At 39.8% G+C, this 10,669-nt stretch overlaps 1 protein-coding gene across 1 annotated transcript; it reads right to left on the bottom strand.

The window, feature by feature from the left end:
- Positions 1 to 2,351: 2,351 nt before the first annotated feature.
- Positions 2,352 to 4,844, bottom strand: LOC124274611 (neuronal acetylcholine receptor subunit alpha-7-like). The gene is made up of 2 exons (XM_046709980.1): positions 4,620 to 4,844; positions 2,352 to 3,712 (listed from the first exon to the last, which is right to left on the bottom strand). Exon 2 carries the CDS (start codon positions 3,582 to 3,584, stop codon positions 2,352 to 2,354), a length of 1,233 nt encoding a protein of 410 aa, XP_046565936.1. The 5' UTR covers positions 3,585 to 3,712; positions 4,620 to 4,844.
- Between the last annotated feature and the right edge of the window lie 5,825 nt (positions 4,845 to 10,669).

The following is a 10,669-nucleotide window of genomic DNA, read 5'->3' as shown; positions in this document are numbered from 1 at the left end:
TGTGAAGATGCTCAACCCTGGCTGCTATGGAGACTTTTGAATAAAATTTGGTCGAGTCGATTTTGAGAGCTTCCGTAAAATATTTTTGTAGACGTGCTTGGTTAGTATTAAGCGATAAAAATATTATGACCCTCCCTTTTCCATATGTTGTCACGTATCATGCATCGAATCATATATATTGTTGTATGTTATATATCCCCGCTTGCCCCCGCATTTAAGTATATTAGGTATACCCATTAGAACACCCACCCCACCCCCATACATGTATTTTAGGATGGTAGCTACACCCGTCAGAACCGAAACAAAACCCACCCCACCCTATATGTGTATACATATCAAAACCTCAAGTGACATTTGACCAAAGAAACATCAGCTACACAAGTTTGGATTTTCCCCAATATAGCTAAGAGCACCCTTGATACGATATTATTACATCGCATAGACAATCTTTATATTGGCAAAACTGTGACCTTGCACAATTATCTCAAAGTAGCTAAATTCAACTGGTGTTGGTGAATATCGCCAATACACCTTGGTACCATTATTTCTTTTTTGAGTTGTCGCTCTAACAAGCTTATATGATGTATGATATGCAACGAAAAATAAACACACGCGTATGTACGAATGATTAAAACTTATTACAATTTACCGAAATATCTCTTACATTTTATCGCAACTAAAATAATTACAAGTTACGTCAATTCTTATTACAATTTACGTCAATTTTATTTACAAGTTACGTCAATTTTTATTACGTTTTATTACAATTTACCTCGTACATAGGCAATGTCCATTTTTGTTCCACCAGTCTCGCATAATCGAAGAACGCCGCCCTCAGCAATATTCCAGCAATATTCCAGCATTCTGCTTATAATCGAGTCTGGACCAGATAATCAAGTGATCAACAGCATGAGCATCGATGACAGGTGTGAACGAAATCGGCGAGCCTGATCACCCGATCAGGCTAGTCGCCCCTTAAGACAAGCATGGGTTGCTAAAGACCAACGTTATTATCGGGTTTGTTTGGGAGGGGCGTGGGTGAAAGCACATAATGGCATGGGTTGGTCGCATAATAATAGGCCGATCTACGCTAATCACATTCTCCGTCAAATTCACACACTATCTGGACAAATAATTGCATGTGCACCACTCGGTGAACAACGTTTTCATGTTGATGTACTTGCTCATCGTGCCCCAATTCCTCCAGCAGCAAAGTGCCTACGTCATGCCATTGTCAGCACTCAGCCTTGTCTTCGGAGGAACGTGAGCTGCAGCTAACGGTGCAACTGGGTACGATATCTGTGGTGATATCGCAACATGTACACAATGTTTGTTACGTTTTGTGCAACACTTTTCAAAATACTTACATCTATACCCCCGAACCCATGTGTGTATTTACTATATTACGTCAATTTACGTATTGAGGATTTCAACCATCGCCGGTATTTTTGGAACAGTATATTGCAACGTTTTGTCAAATTTGACAAGGTAAAAGTGGAATCATCGGCAATACGGCGAGAACCAGATCTGTATATGTGATGCTCTTTCGTCTGTACTTCCTCATTCTACACGAGGTGGGATATATTATACAGGTTTAACCAGGGATGGGAGAAACAGGGACACATCATCACAGTGCCCCAATTAATATCATTGTACACTTTCCTGAAGACTCCCATGTACTTAGGATCTCCATATGTTAAATTGGATTGAAATGTTTTTACCTGCAATGCTCCAAAAGTGCGATGTATGATCACTCTGTTCCTGGACTGACATTTTTGTCTTCACCAACAACTGGTCCTTCTATTATCGGGTCTTCGCCGACAACTGTTCTTTCTATTATCTGCTGGCCTCTTATCCCCCCACAAGTGCTCTCATTGAAGAACAGTCCAAACCATTTCAAATAGGAGCTGACTGTTCACGAACAAATTGTTGTGATCAATTCATATCGTATTTCTTTGTGTGTGCCTTTTGTGTACGATGGCATCGCGGCTGAGGATGGGGGTGATTTTCTCTCGTGATAGACTTCATATCATGAAGATTCATGCTCAAAGCACAAAAATACAAAAAATACTGAGGTTGATTCAAACAAAATTGTACTCCACAGAGATAGGTTCCAGGGTTTAGGCCTCTCATAAATAGCTCTCTCAAAGGAAACATCTGTGACACAGATATAAGACCACTGGAATAACTGTTAAAACGTTTGCACGCCACTCTGAAAATGTTAAATACACATTGCGACTCTGTTAAAAGTATTTAAACACACATTGCAATGAATAGCTGTCTCAAATAATCAGTGTTATCTATTCTTCAAACATGACATACATGATCGAAGGATCGGTAGAGAAAAGGTGTCACAATGGGAAAGCTGTGCACAGCAACATTACCGGAATGGCTATCAACAAAGGTACACACAACACCCAGAAGAAAAACAGATCCAGTGCCTTGCTCACTCGCTTCCAAGTTATTACTTGAGTATGTTCCTTAGTCTCGTCATCATCTGATTGTTCCGTGACCTTAGCAACATGGCTTGTTTTCGTCTTCCTGTGTCGCCCACAGTGTTTAGCATGTTCAACCCAGATGGTGAATCTTTGGAATGGTTTAGGAACGGGTCTTGAATTACTGCGTCCCGAGATTCTGACGCTGAAGATGCTCAGGATAACGAATAGTGCAGACAGCGATAACGTGATTCCAAGGAATATAATAAAAGTGGACACTCCGTCGGAGCTCTGTGGTACCATGTTTGTCAGAAATCCCATGTAAACGCCATATGAAAGAGGAATAGTGATGGCAAAGGATATCTTTTCTCCTGAATCTGCTGGAATGAGGAACACAAACGTCCCTAAAAGGGACAGAATCATGACGGGAATCATGAAGTTGAAGACAAAGTTGGTTGGGAGTCTTTCCAAAACGAGAGTAATTATTATACTAGACACATTTCTGTTGTCCAAACTTTTTTCCTTCGACTTGATAGATGTTGACGTCAAACTCCATTGCCCCCGTATTTTCGAACTAGATACTCCAGCAAGAGATTTAAGTGGCTTCAGGTAAACTTCTGTGACTGAGTGGGACCAGACAACCAGCTCCATTGTACACGTCAGGCTATCAAATGGGTACAGCTGAACGTCCACACTACACGGGAGGTAGAATAAGTCTCCTGGCATCCACTGCACGCGTCCATTAGAGAAAACTTTCAAAGACACGAAATCTCCCCCTAGGCGGTCCAGTTGTTGGAAGGAGTTGGCCACAACAATATCCGGTTTCCAGACGTAGCTATCTGGAGGCCTGATGAACTCAAGTCCATCATACATCTCCGAATCCCAGGTAAGAAACTGATCCTTCCACGTCACGGTAAACCAGCCTGTGCATACGAGTTGTTGTTGAGATTCAATGTATCGGCTCACAGTACGTAGATGAAAGTCAAATTGAACCGGAACATTTCTCGATTTGTTGTATATGGGCCTTTCGTATGGGTTGTTGTTCCAGATAATGTCATTGTAGAGACGGAACTCACCTGTGGAGTTTCTGGGTTGTGCCTGTACAGACACATAACCGCAGACAAAAACAAACATCATTGGTGACAACATGGCTGTGAAGCATCAGTCGTATACTGAGTCGTTATCCTCTTACTAAGCGTTGACAGCTTAATGTGTAGTTCAGTGGCTCAGTTCCTCTCTTCTGGATCTACCAAAGCGACAATGGTCTTCTTGCTTACCTGAAATAAATACAGAGTGAGTGAGTGAGTGAGTGAGTGAGTGAGTGAGTGAGTGAGTGAGTGAGTGAGTGAGTGAGTGAGTGAGTGAGTGAGTGAGTGAGTGAGTGAGTGAGTGAGTGAGTGAGTGAGTGAGTTAAAATTTATCGTCACATCGGCAATATTTCAGCCATATCGTGACGAGAACAATTGATTTTATACATAGTAAATAATGGTAAATTGTAAAAACCTGTCAACGAAGGACAGTAAAATAACTAGATTATCACAGATTCGAATTTAAAACTAGTAATTAAATCTAAAACAGTTTAACTATAGATGACAGTACAAGGTAAAAACAGGCCATATATTGCCAACAATTGAAGGTAGATCACCATACTAGGGACCATGGGGACTTACAGTACAAATCAATACAGAAGCGAAGGTCATTTGTGCGTAAAATTGTAAATGCTACAAAATCGTTAATTTGTTGTTAAAATATATTTAAATTTACATAATTATTGTTATATTATCAATAAAAGGAATCCAAAAGGCATACTGACAAAATGAATTTCCGGATGAATTTCACATTGAAATAGCTTTTTTTATGAGAAAATGGAGAATATTACAAAACAACATTTCCAGAGCCCTACTCCGTAAAGCGACCTTAGCATCAAGTCGTAACAAATAAACATTAATGCTTCCAAAAGCCTTCCAGGGAACTAATCTAGGTTTGTTGGGAGTCATCACGCTTCCTAGCACACATTACCAGGACAGTTCCAGTAACTTGCTTGGTGAAACGCCCAGAACTTTGTTAATCCGTAGTCCCCGTGATGGTGTAATGTCCTGGTTTCACAATTACACTTGCAGTAAGCTCATATTTGCTCTGTTAAAACGTCAAAACACACTGAATCGTCGAAAAATATCCACCCACCATAATACCAAATCTGTTATACACAGATCGATGACGGCGAACCGATATGGACGTGTCGGCCTCCACTATTCCCGGTATAGCACGTCCAGGGCGAATAACATAACAAACGGCTTTGGGGACCTGTCACCTCCAACACTGATCTACACAGATGCCATCAGGACTAATGTATAACCACCACATGCAGACAGCTGTCTGGAAATCCGTTGCACAATACCAATGTGATTACGAGTGGTGTGTCTCACAACATCGGATGTGAATATAGTGATTTCCATGGCAAGTGTTGATCACGTTAAATACTGTGTGACTGATCACTAGAAATTGTAATCAAATAGAATAATTCAATTTCCGTTAGATGTATTTATTTAAGCAAAACGTTGTTTTGTAACCGATCCCTGCTGTTCCAATCAATGAAACCAATCCAATAATTACAGGTATGGATAAGTCGACTTGTATCTGATGTTGTGAATCTAATTCCAATTAATTTGTTCTATGGACATCATGTGTAGGCAGTCAAAACTATAGCATCCAATATTTTATTTGGATTTTCACCTTGTGTAGAAATATACATCAACTCCTGAAGACATTTACATTTCTCATTTTACATGTTTAAGAAGTACATTGTATGTGCATTTTTTCAATTTCTGACAGACACTTTTTAATGCGCAACTATACATTTGAATCAAGGTTTCACCATTATGTGCCTGGTTAAGGCTTGAGTTCCAGTTACCCGTCGTCATATTCTAAAGATGAGAGAGCAGTATTTTATCCCTCAGGTTAAAACTGTCGCCCACTCCGCCGACGACCTGTTTTACGAGTGCCTACATCTAGTGTGTGAGGCCTATCACTGCCGTCGCCCATTACGGGGGTCATGGTGGACTTATCGTTATTCTGGAGGCAGTCTCATACTGCAGAGAAACGACAGTGTCTGGCTTTATCATCCATGGACTGTGGTCAAATGGAGTGCTGGACATCAGCTGGTTCTATACCATCTTGGGAGTACTGATTACCCGTGATGTTGCCTGGTATGGTCATCAGGTAAAGCATGCAATCGTGAAAGATACATCACTAAATCAATACTGAAACTGCCTCCTAAGTGACAATTGGCCTTATATTGCTTGATGTAGGGGTCGACTTTCAGTTGACAAACGAAAGGGGTTTCGGCCCAGGTTCTCTGATAGTAATCTGTCAGGAGGGACATTTCATGAATCAAAACCTTAGGGTTAGCTGAAAACCACCAACAAACAGCAAAATACCATCCAAAATCAGAGATTGAAGAGTACCAATATCCTCTAAAAAGGTAATTGGCTTAATATCCGATAAACTTCAGTAATGAAAGGAAAGTACTCCTCTCTCATTACGACACACTTTGATGACCAAAACAAAAACCCAGAACCCCTATTCTCGTTAGGTTCCCAAACAACGCTAACATCAGATCCCCGCCGTTGCACTCAAAATAGGCCGAAAACGAGCCCAAATGAGTGCCAAACATGCGGCTTTTTGCGCTTACCACTTCCGCACACAACCTCCCAACACGCCCAAACGAAAACCGCAACCAAATCTACCCAAAGGGTCGAAATAAACCTAACCCTAGCTCCGACGCGTAACGCTAGCTCTAACCCTAGGCCACCCCGTGGCGGTGTCGAAATACCCCAAGACGAGCCCAAATAAGTGTCAAACATGCGTTTTTTTGCGCTTCCCACATCCGCACGCAACCTCCGTACACGCACAAATGCCAAACGCACCCCTCCCAACACACCTTCCCTTCCCCGTCATACGAAGCGCCGTGGACTTAGCCAAAACAACGCTAACATCAGATCCCCGCCGATGCACTCTAAATAGGCCGAAAACGAGACCAAATAAGCGCCAAACATGCGTTTTTATGCGCTTACCACCTCCGCACACAATCTCCCAACACGCTCAAAAGAAAACCGCACCCAAATCTACCCAAAGGGTCGAAATAAACCTAACGTTAGCCGCCCCCGTAACCCTAGCTCTCACACTAAGCCACCCCGTAGCGGGTCGAAAAACCCAAAAATGAGCCCAAATAAGTGCCAAACATGCGGTTTTTTGCGCTTCCCACATCTGCACGCAGTCTCCGCACACGCACAAACGCCAAACGCACCCCTCCCCATACGCCTTCCCTCCCCCGTCATACTAAGCGCCGTGGACAGGCAAAACAACGCTAACATCAGATCCCCGCCGATGGACTCAAAATAGGCCCAAAACGTGCCAAATTAAGTGCCAAGCAGACGGGTTTTTGCGCTTCCCACATCCACCCAGCACCCCCGCACATGCCCAAAGGCCAAAACCGCACCCAAATCGACCAAAAGGGTCCGAAATGACCTAACCCTAGCTATAATCCTAACACTCACCGTTTCCTCAACTTGTATAGGCTAGGGTTAGGGTTAGGCTAAAACGGGCCCAAATAAGTGCCAAACATGAGGGCTTTTGCACTTACCACTTCCGCACACAACCTCCCAACACGTCCAGTCAAGAATTTTATTGTATTCAAGGCCTCCGGCCCATATACAGTTTACAGAGTTGTACATAAGTATTTTTACAAGTAAGTTGTAACTAATGTTTCAACAATTCATCTCTTAACTTACTGGAGTGTTTTATAAACAATGACAGATTTCTAATATTTTGTTCATTGCAAGAACATAATAGTGATTTAAAAGCTACATCGGGGGTTTTGACAGGTAATACTCCGGTATATATTTCTTTCTAATGTCAGCATAAAATTTACAGATAAAGGTGAAGTGAATTTCGTTTTCTACTGCTTCTTTGCATAATGGACAGATTCTTTGATTCCTCTCGATGGACATTTTTCTTCCTTCATTTACCATTAAATTTAGCAAACCTAGTCTGAATTTTATAAACGTATACCTTAAATCGTTGCATCTAAGTACAGATAAATATTTTTCTGGTTGTAGTAAAGTTTTAAATGTCCTATAACAATCATAGCGTGTGCTATTATTCAAACGTGATTGCCATTCCTGGTGATACATATTAATAGCTCGATTGCGAAAATCATTAATAAAAACATCGATATGACCAACAGTTTGGTTTAACCAGACATACCCATAACCATGAGAAAATAATAAATATCTTAAACTTGATGCCCACGTTACTTTGCCAATACTATCTAAATGAACCAACATATTATAGGACAGTTTTGGAATACGATGGTTAGGCATGTTAAGAATTTTAAGCCAGTATTTTAAACATCTTATCTGTGAATTTATGTAAAGTGGGTATCTCCCGCACTCCCCATACACCATAATATTTGGTGTTGACGATCCAACTCCCAAAAATCTTTTACATGCTAATAAATGTATTTTTTCTAAACAATCGAAACGTTGAAATCCCCATATTTCTGAACCATATAATAAAATTGGTTGTATTTGGGCATCAAAAAAGTTTGAAAAATAGACCTGGTGTTAACATTCCAGTCTTGTAAATAACCGGTATTAACTGGAAAAGAGCTTTCTTAGCACGCCGGGAGAGATCATAAACACTTTTGTTCATATTGAAGGTATGATAAAAACGAACACCGAGGTACGTGTAACAATCAACTGTTTTCACAAGTTGATTACCAAGGAACCATTTATCTTTTTGAGAATTGTGACTACCCTTCCGAAAAATAACTACATTGGTTTTGTCAAGATTTACTGAGAGCTTCCATTCCTTAGTGTAATTATCTAGAATGTTAAGTTGTCGTTGTAATCCCACTACCGTATCTGATAGTAAAATCACATCATCTGCGAAGAGAAGCATTAAAATTTCCAAATAATCTGGAAACAGTTGAATACCATGTTTTCCATAAGAAACAATATCATTATATAATTCACTGATAAAAAATGAAAATAGGATGGGACTGAGGATGCAACCTTGTCGCAAACCTATAGGACAATCAAAATAGTCTGTTGTACCCGTCTCACAACGGACACAGGACTTTATGTTTGAGTACATTTCCTTCAGCATGGAATACATTTTGCCCCTGAGACCAGTATCTCTTAAGCAGTTCCAGAGTTTGAACCTATCAACTGTATCAAATGCTTTTTTTTGAAGTCTACAAATGCAGCATATAATTTATGTTTACTACGTGATAGACATTTTTGAATAATTTCATATAAAGTGAAGATATGATCAGTCGTGGAGTAGTTTTTTCTAAACCCTGCTTGTGTTTCTGGAATTTTATCGCGCATATTTGCCCATTGGGATATCCTATTGTTCAATATTGTTGAAAATATCTTCCCTAATAAACTCATTAGAGATATTCCCCTGTAATTATCTGGATTACTAGAGTCTCCCTTTTTATGCAGTGGAATAATGATAGAACGTGACCAGCTAGCGGGAAAAGTACCGCTGTTAAAAAGGTAATTGAAGCATTTTATAAGAAAAGGCATAGTTTTATTTTGCGAACATTTTACCATTTCTATAATAACATTATCAGGCCCACCTGCTTTCCCCCCTCTTTAAATGTCTTATAGCTTCCCTTATTTCCGTTTCTGTTATTGGAGAATCTAAAACCTGTTCATCAACGCTATCATCGTAATCGGAGTATATGGTATCATCTTCAATTGTAGTGGCATTGTTGTTGAATATATCAGTATTTGCAAATATATTTTTGAAGTGTCCGAGCCATTCAGATTTAGAAATAGGAGAAGTTATCTTTTCCCGATTCTGTAGCGATCGTGTTTGTTTCCAAAATTTTGAAGGAGATTTTGAAGATTTACAAAGATTATCTAGTCGTACTTTAGCGAGGTCAGATTTATATTTTCTACAACAAGTCTTATATGCATTCCTCTGTCTACAATAAATTGCGCGGTGATAATCAGTGTGCTTAGTTCTAAACTGCCTTAGGGCTCTGCGCGCTGCTCGTTTTGCATTTATGCATTGTGGATTTGTTGACTGACGTTTCCTGTTAGTTCTATTTAAATAAAACCTTTTTTTCATACAATCCGCGGAGTTTATTATAATCTTTACAAAGTCATCAATAGCATGATTCACGTTCACTTCGATTGTCTCGCTTAAACTCTCACCATAGGCCAACAACCGTTCCTGTAAATTATGAACATATATTTCAGAAAGAGAATCATTCCAAATGATCTTTTCATCAAACAGATTACCTGTGTCACTCACTATCGAGTCAGCAAATTTACATGTTAACTCCAATGGAAAATGGTCAGAATTCAACATGTCTCCTACATTGAACTTATCAATGTGCTCGAAGAAATTTGGTGAACAAATAAAGTAATATCAATCAGGTACTGTCCAACCTTTTTATAACTTTATTATGAGATTTACGATCATTAACTATGGTATCGTCTTCCTCTGGCCAAGGTAAATGAATATTATCATTTGCATCATCATTTTCTTGAACTTTTGCGTTATTCCTTTCTCCCGTTCTAGAATTCATGTCGCTACAAATTATAGTGTGAGAGTCCTGAATAATTGATGAATTGTCTGAAATTAATTCTTCTAAATATTCTAAACTACACTTAGTATTGGAACCACCGTAGTAAGAAGAGCCAGACGGTGGAATATAGGTACATATCAAATTCACATGACTGTCCAACTTAAATAATTCTTTTGACAAGTGTAACCATAGTAAGTTATCTTGTGTGGAAGGAATCAGTTTACAGAATTTACTGTAGGACCGGTGTATGCACACATATACACGGCCACATAGACGACCGTAGTCGGATACTTTAATGGCAGGACTGTAAAAAATGTCATAGTTTACTAACCAATTATTCGGGATAGACACGACAAATGTTTCAACAAGACATATTACCTTATATTGTCGAAGGTATTGGATGAAGTTAAAGTCACTGATTTTACTCAACAGTCCGTTGACATTCCAACAAAAAGAAAGTAAAAAAAAATTCCTCCACAGTGTTCACGGGTACTTTAGTTTCGGCGGTGCTAACTTCGGTTGTTCCCCGTAGTAAACTATCCGGACTTCGGCCAGTGTCCTAACTGGACGTTTCACAGAATCAGAATCTACCCTGAGATTTTCCAAACGTTTCAGTCAGTGACCAAGG

The sequence above is a fragment of the Haliotis rubra genome, unplaced genomic scaffold (genome assembly GCF_003918875.1).
Source record: "Haliotis rubra isolate DU_JTF1 unplaced genomic scaffold, ASM391887v1 Scf104, whole genome shotgun sequence".
NCBI lineage: Eukaryota > Metazoa > Mollusca > Gastropoda > Lepetellida > Haliotidae > Haliotis > Haliotis rubra.
Note: the sequence above shows the minus strand (reverse complement) of the source record. Positions and strands in the feature narration are given on the sequence as shown.

Coding starts and splice junctions, on each gene's coding strand:
- LOC124274611 (XM_046709980.1), bottom strand. CDS start 3,584: ATGTTGTCACCAATGATGTTTGTTTTTGTCTGCGGTTATGTGTCTGTA.